Source organism: Vombatus ursinus, unplaced genomic scaffold (genome assembly GCF_900497805.2).
Source record: "Vombatus ursinus unplaced genomic scaffold, bare-nosed wombat genome assembly UNPS02014826.1, whole genome shotgun sequence".
Lineage (NCBI taxonomy): Eukaryota > Metazoa > Chordata > Mammalia > Diprotodontia > Vombatidae > Vombatus > Vombatus ursinus.
The window spans coordinates 10,810,187-10,826,425 of NW_020954604.1; the positions used below are offsets into that span (position 1 = coordinate 10,810,187).

A 16,239-nucleotide genomic window follows, 5' to 3' on the forward strand; every position below is an offset into this window, starting at 1 on the left:
AGCTAGAACTGGAGCCCAGGTCACGGGGTTCCAGATCTATTGTCCGTTCCATTACAATATGCTGCCACCAGGTGACGGAGAAGAGTGAGTGTCTTACTGCAAAGGACAACCCTCTCCAAGCAGCCCAAGGAGAGGAGAGGAACTTTGGCAATGGCATGGTAGGGACGCTGGGCAGACAAAGCAGTGCAGAGCTGGAGCAATGGCCCCCTTGGACTGAGGGAAGGCTGGCAAAAGGGTCTCTCCACTCACTCACCCTGAGGACACGGTGCAGCAGGCGCTGATGCAGGGTGGCCGCTGCCTGGAGGATGCCAGTGGCAAAGAGGATCGCCCGCAGGAGGGTGCAGATCGAGTTGGCGCTGGCAATGGCCCCATATACGGTCAGGTAGAACTGCACATCCAGGGAGCTATTTGGGGTGGCTTTGGGCCATGGTAACACGGGGGTGCTGGACAGAGGGAAGGGAAAGTGGGATCCACGACCATGTCATCCATGGGCCAAGTCCCTACCTCAGGCCACACACCCACACCCCAGAGAAGCCATCAGGATCTGCTCCCAAGCTTGGTCCCTGAACCCAGCTGTGACTCCGGTTTTTTTGGGCCCCCAGCCCACTCACAAGAGGCCTCCGGGGGAGAAGAGCAGTAGCTGTGGGGACAGCAGCGAGGGTGCTTGGCTGGCAAGGTGGCCCAGCTCTTGGGAGCCATTCTCAGCTATTTTCAGCTGGGAAATCCAGTGAGAGAGCCACCAGTCAGCAGCATTCCGCGTCCCTGGGAAGAGAATAAGGAAAGAGGGGAAAGAACTGTCATTTGCATTTTCCTGTCATCTTTCACTCTTCCCCCTCCCCCAGACCCCTCCTCACCACCTCTCAGCCTCCTCGACCCATCCTATTGGCCCCTCCAGCCCCTCCCCATCCTATTGGCCTGCCTCCCCATCCCCTCACCCACGATGTGCCTCCTCTGTGACCCTATGTGCCACTCTGGGGGAAGCAGGGAGCAGGCCCAAATTTAAGAAATAAGAGGAAGACTTAGGAGAGCAAGGGCCTGGACAGCAAGCTGAATCCTGGGAAGGCTTTCCTCCCTGTCTCCCTAGAAGGCTCTGAGCTGGGGCTCAGGGCCAAGGACACCACCTCTCTCTTCCACAAAGTCTAATCAGAATAGCAATATAACTGACTTTCTGGTAGTCCTTTAAGTCATACAAACATTTAACTCTTGGCAACCCTGCGATAGTGCACGCATTAGTATCCCTGTCTTCCAGGCAGAGAGGCATTAGAGCGTAATGGAAAGGGCATTCCTAGAGTTAGACTAACTCCCGACTCTGCCACTGACTACTATTGTATGAGTTCTGACAAGTCACTTAATTCTCTGGGCCTCAGTTTCCTCATTTGTGAAATGAGGAGACTAGAACAGATGACCTGCTTTCCAAATCCAAGCAGATTTTGGCACAGCTGGCACAGAGGAAAGTGGAAGGAAAGGAAAAAACTTTTATTAAGTGCCCACTATGTGCCAGGCACTGTGCTAAGTGCTTTACAATTATGATCTCATTTGATCCTCACAAGAATCCTGTGAGATGGGTGTTATTGTCCATAATAACTATTACAAATAATATATATGAATAATATAATATCTATGTAATATATTAGTTATGATATATAATTGTGGCATGTAATTAATACATAAATATATAAATAATATAATGGGGAAACTGAGGCAGACAGAGGTGAAGTGACTTGCTCAGGGTCACATAGCTAGGAAGTGTCTAAGGCTGGATTTGAACTCAGATCTTCCTGATTCCAGGCCCAACACTCTGTTCACTGTGCTACCTAGTTGCCTATGAGGTAGAAAGACCTGCCATCACAGGGGCATCTTTGCCCACTTCCACCTCCACCCTCAGTCCCAGAATCCAGGTCTACCTGAGATGTGGGAACACTTGTGACCACTGAAGGCACCCTGCTTCCCCTTTCTCACCCTGTCAACAGCTCAGAATCCATCAGGTTCTCTATTGGCTCAGAAGAGATAGGAGTCACCAACTTTATTCCTTCTGGTGAGAGGGAAGACCACCAGGCCTTACCGACTGCCCTGCTACTACCTCCTAAAGTCCTCCCAGCTTTACCATCTGCCTTGCCTCTGTGACCAATAGATACCAGGCCCTGGGATCATTTGACCTAATGACATAACTGAAAGACCCTAGGACTTTGCCATCCTCCCCTTACCACTGCACCTATAAGACTTCTTCTTTTTTTGACAAATTAATTGGGGTTAAGTGACTTGGCCAGGGTCAAGGAGCTAGTAAGTGTGAAATGTCTGAGATCAGATTTGAACTCAGTTCCTCCAGACTCCAGGGCTAGTGCTCTATTCTAGTCCCTATAGGACTTCTTTTTTTTTTTTAATTTATTTATTTGTAGTTTTCAACATTCACTTCTATAAGATTTTGAGTTTTAAATTTCTCCCTCTTCCACTCCTTCTCTCCCCGCCCCAGACAGCATATAATCTGATATAGGCTCTATATATACATTCATGTTAAGTATATTTTCCCATTAGTCATGATGTAAAGAACAATTAGAACTAATGGGAGGAACCACGAGAATGAAGTAATAAAACAAAACAACCAAGCAAAAGGAGAGCCAATAATGTGCTTCTACCTGCATTCAGACTTCATAGTTCTTTCTCTGGGTGTGGAGAGCATTTTCCATCATGAGTCTTTTGGAGTTGTCTTAGATCCTTGCATTGCTGAGAAGAGCCAAGTCTATCAAAGTCAGTCATCCCATAGTGTGACTGTTACTGTGTACAATGTTCTCCTGGTTCTGCTCAGCCCTATAGGACTTCTTATGAGCTTCAGCTCAGAGTTTTATGAGTTGTCTCTCCTAATCAGTGTTCTATTGGTATCCACATAGTAAATGCCAAATAAATGCTTTTTCATTCATTCCTTCACACAGTTTGCATTTAATAAATCCTTATTCATTCATTCATTGGCTCCTTTCAGTTCTAAATCCAATAATCCAATGGTCAGAGGAAGAAAGCAGCTCTTCTTAAACTGTGGGTCGTGACCTACAGTAAACCCACAGTTTAAGAAGCACTGAAGGTGTGGCTAGTGGAAAAAGAAGCCCTGGACTAGAGAGAGAAGTGTGTCACCCATGGTCACTCCCTTGAGCCCCTAGAGAGAGAAAGAATGCAATTCCATGTATACAGGCCTCTCATGGAGGGGAGTGAGCATCCCAGTACATGGGGATCCTAGAGCTGAGACTGCCCAGCCCATGTGGTGTGAATGATGGACAAAGGGAGGGACAAAATCATAAAGATAGCTGGGGGTTCATAGATATGCTCTTACCTTGCATGAGAAGCAAGAAGAAGAGGATGGCCAGGGAGAGACCCCCACCCACAGCTTTCCAGTAAGCCTGGTACACCTGGAAGGCCACGGCCCCTTCTTTCTTTCTTTCTTCCTGGAGCAGGCGGCTGGGGTTTGGGCCCACCTCCTTGGACTCCTCACTCTCTTTCTCTGGCTTCCAAGCCTCTAAGGCTGCTGCTACAATGATGTACAAGGAGAAGATGGGGAGTCACACTTGGAGGACTTATGGTAGGGGGATGACCGTGAAGAAGGGAAAAGAAGGGGATGAGTATTTAGGCCAATGTCTAAAAATCTCAGCAGTATTGAGTATGGGAGTTAAAGAGAGAAGGAAGGAAATAAGGGGTGACTGTGGAAAGGCACACCTGACTCAGTCTTCTGTACATCCTCAGAGTGGGCATCGGGGGCAGCTTGGACCAGTGGCAGAATCTCAGAGGGTGGTCCTAGAGGATGGAATGGAGGTCAGAAGAGACTAGTCCTAGTTACCAGTGGGTTACAGCATTTTGTTACACATGTTTAAAACAACAGATACTCAAAAAACGTTTATGGTGCTTCAACCTTTTGTGCCCTCTAATAGCCCTTGATCCAGCTGCCAACTTGGTTCTAACTTGCATGGCATCCTTGACTCCTAGGGCTGGGCAGGGCCTTTCAGAGTCACTGAGTTCATCTCACTGCTTCTAGAGACCTTGTTGTTGTTCATTTTTTAGTTGTGTTCGATTCTCTGTGACCACATTTGGGATTTTCTTGGCAAATATACTGGAGTGGTTTGCCATCTGTTTCTCCAGCTCATTTTACAGATGAGGAAACTGAAGCAAACAGAACTAAGTGACTTGCCCAGGGTCACACAGCTAGTAAATGTCTGAGACTAGATCTGAATTCAGGTCTTTCTGACTCCAGGCCTAGCACTCCATCTACTGTGCCACCTAGCTGCCCCTGGCAGGCAGGCCAGCCCAGTCCTAAGAACAGTCTTAAAAGTCTAGGCCAAACAAAGTGGATGCCCATTCACTGGGCACAACAAGAAGTTGTGGTACATAAATGAGGTGTCTAGGTGACATGGAGAATAGGACATTGGATCTGGAGTCAGTGAGGAGGACCTGAGCTTAAACCCTGCCCTTGATACTTCCTAGCTGTATGACCTTGGGCAAGTCACTTAATCCCTGCCTCGTTTTCCTAAACTGTAAAATGAGGATGATAATTGCACCTGCTTCTCAGTGTTGTTGTGAGGATCAAATGAAATAATACGTGTAAAGAGCTTTGCAAACTTTAAAGGATTATATAAATGCTAGCCACCACCACCACCACCACCACCACCACCACCATCACCACCATTATCATCATCATCTTCATCATCACCATCATCATCACCACCATTATGATTATTACTGAGCTATATGAAACAATGACTATGATGACTACAGAGAAGTATGGGAATTCTTATATAAACTGACTCAAAGTGAAGTCATTAGAAGCATAAAATCAATATACACAATGAATCCAACTCAAACAACAGAACAATAGAAAAATCTATCGCCATATGAAAAAATGCTCTAAAACACTACTGATTGGAGAAATGCAAATTAAAACAATTCTGAGGTACTACCTCACACCTATTAGATTGGCTAATAGTACAGAAAAGGAAAATGACAAATGTTGGAAGGGACGTGGGAAAATTGAGATATTAATGCACTATTGGTGGAATTGTGAACTGATCTATCTATTCTGTAGAGCAATTTGGAACTATGCCCAGAGGGCCATAAAACCATGAATACCTTTTGACCCAGCAATACCACTACTACGTCTGTATCCCAAAAGAGACAAAAAAAAAAAGGACTTATACGTACAAAAATATTTATAGCAGCTCTTTTCTGGTGGCAAGGAATTGGAAATTGACGGTTTGCCCATCAATTGGGGAGTGGCTGAACAAGCTGTGGTATGTGATTGTAATTGAATACTATTGTGCTATAAGAATTGATTAACATGATGCTCTCAGTAAAACCTGGAAAGACTTACATGAGTTGATGCAAAGTGAAGTGAATAGAACCAGAAAAACATTATACACAGTAACAGCAATACTGTGTGATGGTCACATGTGAATGACTTAGCTATTCTCAGAAATGCAATGATCCAAGACAACTCTGAAGGACTTATGATAAAAAATGCTATCCATCTCCAGAGAAAGAATTAACTGTTCCTGAATATAGATCAAAGCATACTTTTATTTAACTGTCTTTATTTTTCTTGGGTCTTTTTTTTTTTTGGTCTATGTGTTCTTTTACAACATGACTAATGTGGAACTATGTTTTGCATGACTGCACGTGGATAACCTATATCAAACAGTTTGCCTTCTCAATGAAGAGGGTGGGGGTGAAGGGAGGTAGAGAATTTGGAACTCAAAATTTTCAAAATGAACGTTAAAAATTGTTTTTACATGTAATTGGGGAAAAATAAAATACTAAATAAATAATTTAAAATCAAATAGCTAGGAAAGAACCAAAACAATAGAAACCAAACACTTCACAATTACAATGACCATGTTGAGCCCCAGAGAAGAGATATATAACAAAGTATCTCCCCTCCTGCTTTCTTTGCAGAATAAGGTGGGTGGCTATGGGTGTGGAATACTGCATACATTAGACTTTTTCAATATTTTACATCAAAACTTTTTATTCTTTCTTAGTCTTTATTATAATGGATGTCTCTTGGGGAGGACAAGGAGGAGGAAGGAAAATGAGTAACTTCTCCAAATTCAAATACGGTCTTCCGTATGTGACAGATGTCAGCGGCCATAAATATGGGGGGAGGAGATTTTGAGGTGAGCAAAAATAGAGAGAGGCAGGAAAGCATGGGTAATGCCCAGGGATTCATTCAGAAAATCTAGTTTGGATAGAATGCAGAATGTAGAATGTGATGGAGGTGAATGTGTGATGAGGCTGGAACCAGATGACAGAGGGCTCTGAACACTAGGTTAAAGAGTTTCAATTCAGAGAGCTCAATGCTCTCTCCGTCCTTCTGCTGTCACTACCACTGGGGCTACAGTAGTGCCACAGCCATGGCCATCCAATACCCCATGGCCGTAGGCCTCAACAAGGGCCACAAAGTTACCAAAAACGTTTTGAAGCCGTGACACTGCCACCGCCGTGGGCGCTACACCAAACACGCCAAGTTTGTGAGAGATATGATCCAGGAGGTGTGTGGATTTGCCCCTATGAGAGCCTGGCCATGGAATTGTTAAAGGTCTCCAAGGATAAGGGAGCCCTTAAGTTCATCAAAAAAGGGTGGGAACTCATATCTGGGCCAAGAGGAAGAGAGAGGAGCTCAGCAATGTCCTAGCTGCTATGAGGAAGGCTGATGCCAAGAAGGACTAAGTCAGACCCTGCCAACCTTTCCCACTTACCCAATAAAGATTTGACAAATAAAAAAAAAAGTTTCAATTCAGTTTAACTCAATAAACATTTACCAAGTACCTATTCCACATAAGGCACTAGAGACAAAAAACCCCAAATGAAACGCTGCTGCTCTCCAGGAACTTACATTTTACTGAAGAGGTTAGGACATGCACACAAGAGTTCTGATTTCAGAGGCAGCTAGATGGTGCAATGGATAGAGCCCCAGGCCTGGAGTCAGAAGGACTTGAGTTCAAATCCAGCCTTGGATATTTAGTAGCTGTGTGACCCTGTGCAAGTCACTAAACCTTTGATTACAGTCCCCACCCAAAAAAAAATCTGATTTTTCCTGATCTCAAGAGAATGGAAAGTCTTCCCTAATCTCCACAAGTTGGAAGTGAACTTTTCCTTCTCTAAACTCTGTATCTTGATTATGGTATTTCGTTCCTTGCTTATGGCATTTATCACATTCTGCTTTATACCACTGATCTTTACATATGTCTTAAACAGCTATTAGGTTCCTAAGGGCAGGGATTGTGTCTTACTTATCTCTGTATTCCCTGTAGCATGCACAGTATCTCACCCACGTTAAGTGCTCATTAAAAAAATAATAATAATAGCCAACATTTATAGAATACTTTGAGATTTTCAAAGCACTTTATAAATATGATAAAAATATAAATAGTCTCAGCTATGGTTTTTCCAGGAGTAATGTATGGCTGTGAGAGTTGGACTATATAAGGAAAGCTGAGCGCTGTAGTACTGACAGTTTTGAATTGTGGCACTGGAGAAGACTTTTGAGAGTTCCTTGGACAGCAAGGAGATCAAATCAGTCAATACTTAAAGAAATTAATTGACACTCTTCATTGAAATGACAGATACTGAAGCTGAAGCTTAGATCCTTTGGCCACATAATGAGAAGATTGGGCTCAATGGAAAAGACCCTTATTTTGGGAAGATTGAAGGCAAAAGGAAAAGAGGATGGCAGAGGATAAGATGGATAGATAGTGGCATGGAAGCAAATGAAAATGAGCTTGGAGAGACTTCAGAAGATAGTGCAGGACTGAAGGGTCTGGTGTGCTATGGTCCATGGGGTCACAAAGAGACAAGACTCAACAACAACAACAACAACACAGCTAACTAACATTTATATAGTGCTTACCATTGGCAACTAGGTGGCACAGTGGATAGAGCAGCGGGTCTGGAGTCAGGAAGACTCATCTTCCTGAGTTCAAATCTGGCCTCAGATACTCCCTAGCTGTGTGACCCTGGGTGAGTCACTTAACCCTATTTGCCTCAATTTCCTCACCTGTAAAATGAGCTGGAGAAGGAAGTGGAAAACCACTCCATTTTCCTTTGCCAAGAAAACCCCAAATGTAGTCACAAAGACTTGGACATGACTGAAAAACGACTGACTAATATCAATACTATGTGCCATACACTGTGCTAAGCACTTTGCATTTATCATCTCATTTGACCCTTATATCAGCCCTGGGAGGGAAGTGCTATGATTATCCCCATTTTATAAATGAAAAAACTGAAGCAAACTGATTAAGTGATTCTCCCAGGGCCACAGAGCTAGGAAGTGTCTGAGGCCAGATCTGGACTCAAATCTTCCTGACTCCAAGCCCAATGCGCTGTCCACTGAGCCACCTCAGTTTCAAGAAATATTTGTTCAATTAAATATTCCTTCAGAGACATGATGATTACTATATAAAGTACACCCCAATTACGCATTCTTCTTCAAGATGGATTGTAAACTCCCTAGAGGCAGGGACTGCTTCATTTTTGTCTTTATGTTTCTCAGTTCATACCAGGTGCTTAATAAATGCCTGTTGAGGGGGCAGCTAGGTGGTGCAGTGGATAGAGTACTGGCCCTTAAGTCAGGAGGACCTGAGTTCAAATCCAGCGTCAGACCAAACACTTCACACTTAGTAGCCGTGTGACCCTGGGCAATTCACTTAACCCCAATTGCCTAAAAAAAAAAAAAATTAAAAAAAATAACTGCTTGTTGACTGATAGATGATGATGATAAAAATAATAATGTAGTAACCAAAAAATAATCCCAATAGCTGATCCAGGGCTTTAAGGTTGGTGAAGTGCTCTGGATGGTCTCATTTGGACCTCATGACCAAGCTGGGAGAGATCACAGAAAGTGAGAGTGGGAATCTAGTCCAGGTCGCATACCAAAGGAACCCCCATTATAACCTCCCCAACAAGTGCTCACCTCCTCAGGCAGGGCGTGGCGCTTTTTTCTTTCTTTAAGGAGGCTCTAATTTTTAGGAAGCTTTTCCTGAGGTGAAGCTCAGATCTGCCTCTTGGCATCTTCCCCCCATTTCTCCTGGTTCTCCCCTTTAGGACCAAACAGAGCACATCTAATCCTGACTCCAAATGACAGCCCTTCAAAGACTTGAACAAACCTGGCTTATCCCCGTGTCCCACCTCAAGGACTAAACACACCCAGCTCCTTCAGCCAGTACTCATATGATATGGATGCAAGGACCTTCACCATCCATGCTGCCCTCCTCTGGACTCTCTCCAGTTTATCAATGTCCTCCTTAAACCCAGGTCCTCAGACCTGAATACCCGAAATGACAAGGGCAGAGTACAATAAGGGGAAGGGAGAGGAAGAGAATAAACAATTATATAGCGCCTACTATGTGCCAGGCACTGTGATAAATACTTTACAAATATTATCTCATCTGGTTCTCACAACAACCCAGGGAGACAGGTGCTATTATTCACATCCCCATTTTAGAACGGAGGAAACTGAGGCAGACAGTGATTGAGTGACCTGCCCAGGATCACACAGCTAGAAAGTGTTCCAGGTCAGATCTGAACTCAGGAATTCTTAACTCCAGGACTAGCACTCTGCCCACTGTGCCGCCTAGATGCCCAGTAGGACTATTACCGTCCTATTCTTGAAAGCTAACGTCCTTCTTAACGGAACCTAAGAATGTACAGTTATCCCTTCCACATCATGACTTTCCCCATAGCAGTTTCGATATATAGCAGGTCGACATAAGAAATTAAATAGGAATTTTTTGGGAGCTTTGCAGAAGCTGGAGATGACATTCAAAGGCCAGCAGATGACACAGAAAAACTTTAGAAACTCAGAAATGCATAAAATATATGTATAGTATTGTATAATATCACCCTAAATTTTATAATAAAAAGTACTGTAAACACCCCACTAAAGAAAAAGAAAAAAATTCAGACTTCTTCTCTGATATGAAGGGAAAGCCAAAAAAATTTTACATGGATTTTCCAGATCATGGGGGCACCGTGCACTTAGCCCCTCAATATTGAAGGGATAATTGTATTACCTTTTTAGGCTTCTGTATCATACTGTTGACTCATATTGAGCTTGCAGACCAGTAACACCCCCAGATCTTTTTCAGAACAACTGCTACAAGTATTGTTATCCCTATTTTAAGATGAAGTAACAGGCTCAGAAGGGTTAAATGATTTGCCAATGCTTGCTCAGGTAGTAAGTGTCAGAAGTGGGATTTGGACCCAGGTGTTCCTGAGGCGAGTCAGCTAGCTTTGGCTCAGTGGTTAGAGTGCTTGGTCTGGAGTCAGTAAGACCTGAGTTCAAATCCAGCCTCAGACACTTACTTTCTATGTGACCCTGGGCAAGTCACTTAACCTCGGTTTGCCTTAATCCACTGGAGAAGGAAATGGCAAACCACTTCAGTATCTTTGTCAAGAAAACCCCATGGACAATATGGCCCACAGGGTCAAGAAGGGTCAGACGTGACTGAACAATTGAACAAAAACAACACACTCTTGACTCCAAGTATAGGATTCATTATTGTAACTAAGCCATGTTGTGTCCTGTAATTTCTCTTTTTTTTTAAAATATATTTTTATTTATTTCATTAAATATTTCCCAATTACAATTAAAACATTTTTAACATTTTTTTTAAAGTTTGAGTTTCAAATTCTCTCCCTCCCTCCTATGCTTCCCCCACCCCTTGAGAAGGCAAGCAATATGATATCAATTATATATATCTCATAATTTCTTAAACCTATCCTCAAAACCATTTTCTCTAAACCATTTTATGAGAAATCTCACTCAACTCTGAGCTCTCCCGAAGGCCCCATGAGGTAATCAGATCCACAAGTCCCAAAGCTATCTCCCCTTCTCCTAAAAAAATTCTATTCACATATTTCACTGATTCTTGTACTTTTCCCATCTATCCTTTCATTTCATACTCATACCAGTCCTCAGAACCTAGGAATGATTCTATACATTATATAATACAGGAGGAGAAGCAGAAATCCCCAAAGGGGTAATGACTTGCCCAGTCACCCAGGCAATTCTGGTGGCAAAGCTAGGACCAGAGTCCAGATGCCCTAATTTTTAGAGTACCAGTCATCACTCAAGGTTACCAACAGTCTCTTCATTGCTAGCCTTCCTTAATCCTTATCCTTCTTGATCAGTCTTTGATCCTTCTTGGGGCAGCTGGTGGTGCAATGAATAGAGCACCAGGCCTGCAGTCAGGAAAACCTGAGTTCAAATCTAATTTCAAACACTTAATGGGCAAGTCACTCAGCCACTGTCTGCCTGTTTCCCTAAATGTCCCCATCATCTCCCCTTTAGGACCAGAAAGACAGCACATCTAATCGTGACTCCAAATGACAGCCCTTTAAAGACTTGCACAAAACTGTCTTATCCCTGTGCCCCACCATAAGGGTTCTCTTCCACAGGCTAAATGATGATGATGAGAACCAACCCTCACAAGGCTGTTTCGAAAATCAAATGAGATAATTTTAAAGTCCTTAGCCCAATGCCTGGCACATAGTAACTGCCATAAAAATGTCAGTTATGATTATAACAATATTCATAATAAGCTCTCAGCAATTTTTGACACTATGGATCTCATTCCCCTCCTTCCTGAAGATTTCTTCCCTTAGCTTTTGTGACACTCCTGGTTCTCCTCCTGCCTGCTGGACAGCTCCTTCTCAGTTTTCTCTGCTGGATCCTTATCCAGCTTTGGGCATCCCCCAAGGCTCTTCTCTCCCCTCTTTATACTCTCAGTGATCTTATCTCCCATGGATTCAATTATCATTTCTACACAGATGACTCCCAAATGCATATATTCAGCCCTAGTTTCTCTTTGAATTTTAGTCTCACAGCACCAATTACTTGATGGATAGCTTTATCTGAATGTTTCATAAGCAGCTCAAACTCATTATTTTCAGAATAGAACTCATTATTATCCCCATTAAACCTATCCTTTCTCCAAGCTTTCCTACTCATGTTGAAGGTTGCACAAGTGTTCTGGTTACCTAGGTTCCCAAACTCAAAGTCATTTCACCTCTTGAGGCAACTAGGTGGTACAGTGGATAGAATTCTGGACCTAGAGTCAGGAAGACTTAAGTTCAAATTTTGTCTCAGACACTTACTAGCTGTGTGACCCTGGCCAAGTCAGTTAGCCTCTGTCTTGGTTTCCTCAACTGTAAAACAGAGAAATTAATAGCACCACCTCATTGGGTTGTTTTGAGGATCACATGAGATAATATTGGTAAAGCACTTAGCACAGTGCCTGGCACATAGTAGGTGCTTAACAAATGGTTCCTTCTTTCCTTTCTCTCTTTCCTTCATTCTTTCCTTTCTTCCTTTTCCCCCTCCCTCCTTCCTTCCTTTCCTTCATCCTTCCCTCCCTCCCCTCCTTCCCTCATAGCCAGTAAATTGTCAAATTTTTTCTTGTTTCTACCTCCACAATAACACTCACTTCTGTCCCTTCACCACCACTGACACAGCCATTATCATAGTTGAGAGTCTAAACTTTAGACCCTCATCACTTCTCACTTAGTCTACTGCAGCAGCTTCCTGACTGGTCTCCCTGCTTCTGGTCCTTCCCCTCTCCGATCCAGCCTGCACACAGCTGCCCATATCATCTTCCTAAAGCACCCATCTGACCACATTACTCATCTGCTCCAGACCTTGGCTGCCTCTAAGATCAAACAAACTCCTCAGCCTGGCATCTGAAGACCTTTATAATCTGACTGCAACCTTCCTTTTTGGACATCAATCCCCTTCATACACTCTACCTCCCAATGGCATCAGTCTATTCACTGTTCCCTGGCCTCAGCATTCCATCCCATCTGGGTGCCTTTGTACGCACTGTCCCCATATCTGGACATCTCACCTCCCCTCTGACCTCTTAATGCCTCATCTTCCTTTAAAGACACTTAGGCATTACTCCTTCCATGAAGCTATCCCTTTTCACCTTAGTCATTAGTATTCTCTCCCTCCTTAAATTATTCTGTATTTGCTCATCTGTTTACATGTTCCTAGAAGGCAAATAGGTGGGCAGCTAGGTGATGCAGTGGAGAGAGTGCTGGGCCAGGAGTCAAAAAGACTCATCTTCCTGAGTTCAAATGTGGCCTCACTAGCTGTGTGATCCTGGGAAAGTCACTCAGTCTCCTCATCTATAAAACGAGGTGGAAAGGAAATGGCAAACCACTTCACTATCTTTGCCACGAAAATCCCAAATGGGGTCATGAAAAGTCAGATACAACTGAAAAATGACTAAACAACAACAAAGAAAGTAAGGAACTATTTTAAAAATTTTTGTCTTTTTATCCTCAATGCCTTGCACAGAATAGGTAGTCATGAGATACTAGGTAAATTGAATTCCAGCACGATAGGAAAGCTGATACTCAGTAGCTACCCACCCCTGGCCTCATCTGCCCCCAATGCCAAGGGTACCTGCTTGGATGATGCGCCCACCCTCGAGCAACAGCACAACATCAGCCTGCTCCAGGTATTCTGTTCGGTGGGTGCAGAGCAGCCGGGTGGTGTGTCCCAGGATGCCTAGAATACACTTCTGCAGCAAGTGGTTGGCCACATCAGCATCCACAGCAGCCAGGGGATCATCCAGGAGGTAGAGCTTGTTCTCCTGGGGAAAGAACGGTAAGAGGAGCTACCAACTGAAGGCAGAGGCCATGTGTGGAGCCAGGGGGCTGGTAATGACTCAAAAGACAAAGCCTCTGAGAACCTCCCAGGGGACCTATCCCCAGAAAGACTGAGGGGAACAAGGACCACTAATGCAGTAAGAAAGAGAAGTCAGACTTGAGAAGATCTCCTTATGGTCAAGGGGAGCCAAGTGACCTAGGGCCAGCACTCAGCTTTTGCTGGGTCTAGGAAACCTCCTCCCAACCATATAAAATGTCTGATTCAATGTGGTTGTGATTTATTAAGTGCCTACTATGTGCCAGACACTGGGCCACCATTCAGCTGCAAAAGGTAAAAGAAAATGGACAGTAGGAGAGGGTTGGGTGATAAGAAGGGAAGGAGAGAGGAATTGGATGGCAATGCAGATCTCCCTTCTGTCAGCCTCAGTCTGTCAGTCCCTCTTAAGCCTATCAACACCCTCCCAAACCTCAACCTTCTCCTGTCCTCTTCTTACCTGGTAGACAGCTCGAGCAAGGGCAATGCGGGCCCTCTGTCCACCACTGAGAGTCACACCTTTCTCTCCCACTTCTGTCTGGTCTCCATCAGGCAGGATCTGTTGGCATAGCAGCATGAAGGAGTACAAAAATAACAACAGATTTGGAGTTATAAGACCTCAATTTCAGTCTCAGATCTTGTTTTGTGTGACCTTGGGCAAATCACTGAAAATTTTCAGTTTCCTTATTTGTAAGATGAACAGAAAATATTCTTTATGGAGGATGAATAGAAAGCTATGAAAGAAAAGCACATGAGATAAGAAGATATGGATGTGCTAAGATTTGCCCTGGTAGAAGGTGTGCCCACAATGATGAGGTGAGAGATCCACGCAAGTATCCATGGGATCAATACCTGCCTAGCTCACACAGCTGTCATTAGGATCAAAGGAGATATATCCCACGTGAAAGATGCTTTGTAAACATTAAAAGTGTTCCATAGAAGTGTAAACTGCTTTATTCCACAGGTCAGGAAATTCCACAGGTCTTCTATGCTAGAATCCTACTTCTGATTACTTACAAGCTGTTTACACAGCTATAGGAAAGTCATAACTTTTCTAAGCCTCCAGTTACTCACTTGTGCTAGTCTTCCCTGAACACCCCAGGAGGGTTTGCCGAGCCCTTTTCAAGGCTGCTCATCCACTTTTGGTGTCCACCTGCCACCCACCTCTCACCTGTGACTCCAAGAAGCTGCAGCACGTGCAGCAGCCATATGAAGTAAACCGTCTTCGTAGATGGGCTAAACCATTTGGAGGGTAACCAAGGGGCCTCAAATCTGTTGGTTAGTTAGCAGGGTGTCTACCCCAAGCATGTGATGACCTCCCTTGGCCAAATGGGCAGATTAGAACAATTTATTCCAATGGCCACAAAGATGGCCAGAGCAGGCACTGTGGAGGGCTTAGAGCTTGGTCAGACACTGAAGACACCCAAGGTTTTCCAGGCCATCAGCAGTCATCTTTGTCTTGCCACTGGACTTCGATGACTCAGGAAGAGTGAGGCTGACGACTGTGCGTGGCTCTGCCTCACTTAAATCCAATTCATGCACAAGTCAAGACATAACCCATGATGTCATTGGTCCTCTTCGAAAACAAAGGATGAACAACAACAATACTCATTTGTGAAATGGAGATAATATTTGTAGTTAGAGGTGAGATTTGACATCAGGTCCTCTGACTATAAAGCCTGTGTTTTTTGGTTTTTTAGACTGGATCTATAACTTCACTGGTACCAATGCAGATCAACACATGTAAAGTGATTTGTCCCAGGTCACAGGGCCAACAGAACCTGTGCCCCAGGCATGGGATACCCTGTGGTCAAAGCACTTGCACCAATGGGAATGGGCACAAGCTCAAGCCATCCTCAAGCTCGAGCCATCCTACTGCCTCCAGCCCTAGAGAGCTTTCAGGCAGGGTGATAAGGATAGCAGGCCTAGAGCTCCTGGGGACATAACAAGGTGACGAGGGGAGGGTCATGGAAGAGTTCTGGAATTAATCCTTCTCCTCTCCCTCCATCCCAGAAAAATCCTAAGAGCTTGGCCCCACCTCCCTAGGGAGGCCCTGGCACTTCCTAGCCTCATCTGAAGTGAGTGTCCCTAGAAGAACAGTCAAGAAAGTGGAGCAGAACTCCCTGAGGGTCTGTAGCATCATGGTGCCAGAAATACTCATGCTGTGGTACATGAGGCACCCCAATGCCCACCTTACTTCCCTGGGCCCCATGGTGAGTCTGGTGGGAGTACTTTCAGGGAAAGGGATGGGGCTGGGGGAGTCCCTTCCTAGAGAAGAAAGAAAGTCATTAGGGGTTGAGGGCACTCACAGCAAGGTCATCGTGGAGGGCACAGGCCTCCAACACCTTCCAATAGAGATGAGCATCGAATGCCTTCCCAAAGAGGATGTTGTCTCGAATGGTGGCAAACTGGATCCAAGGTTCCTGGGTGGCCAGACCAAAGCCTTCACACCGCCCAGCTATTGAGATCTGACCACTTAACCTGCAGGAAGTCAAGGGTGGGTGTGGTGGGTGGCGGGGGAATAATGAAACATGAATAACTGCTCCCTTCAGGGTCCTACC

The 16,239-nt window shown here is 44.4% G+C and overlaps 1 protein-coding gene and 1 pseudogene across 2 annotated transcripts in view; one reads left to right on the top strand and one right to left on the bottom strand.

The window, feature by feature from the left end:
- Positions 1–16,239, bottom strand: part of ABCC10 (ATP binding cassette subfamily C member 10) — a 34,193-nt gene that overhangs the window by 6,753 nt on the left and 11,201 nt on the right. Inside the window, exons 8-14 of one of the 2 annotated variants that reach the window (XM_027838398.1) lie at positions 15,988–16,159; positions 14,139–14,237; positions 13,439–13,628; positions 3,700–3,777; positions 3,320–3,511; positions 612–762; positions 254–443 (exon numbers count right to left, since the gene is read on the bottom strand). In XM_027838398.1, the coding sequence (XP_027694199.1) occupies positions 254–443; positions 612–762; positions 3,320–3,511; positions 3,700–3,777; positions 13,439–13,628; positions 14,139–14,237; positions 15,988–16,159 (1,072 nt within the window). Of the gene's footprint in view, positions 1–253; positions 444–611; positions 763–3,319; positions 3,515–3,699; positions 3,778–13,438; positions 13,629–14,138; positions 14,238–15,987; positions 16,160–16,239 lie in introns of both variants that reach the window. The other variant, XM_027838397.1, reaches the window with a different exon arrangement.
- On the top strand, positions 6,378–6,699 carry LOC114025066 (annotated as a pseudogene).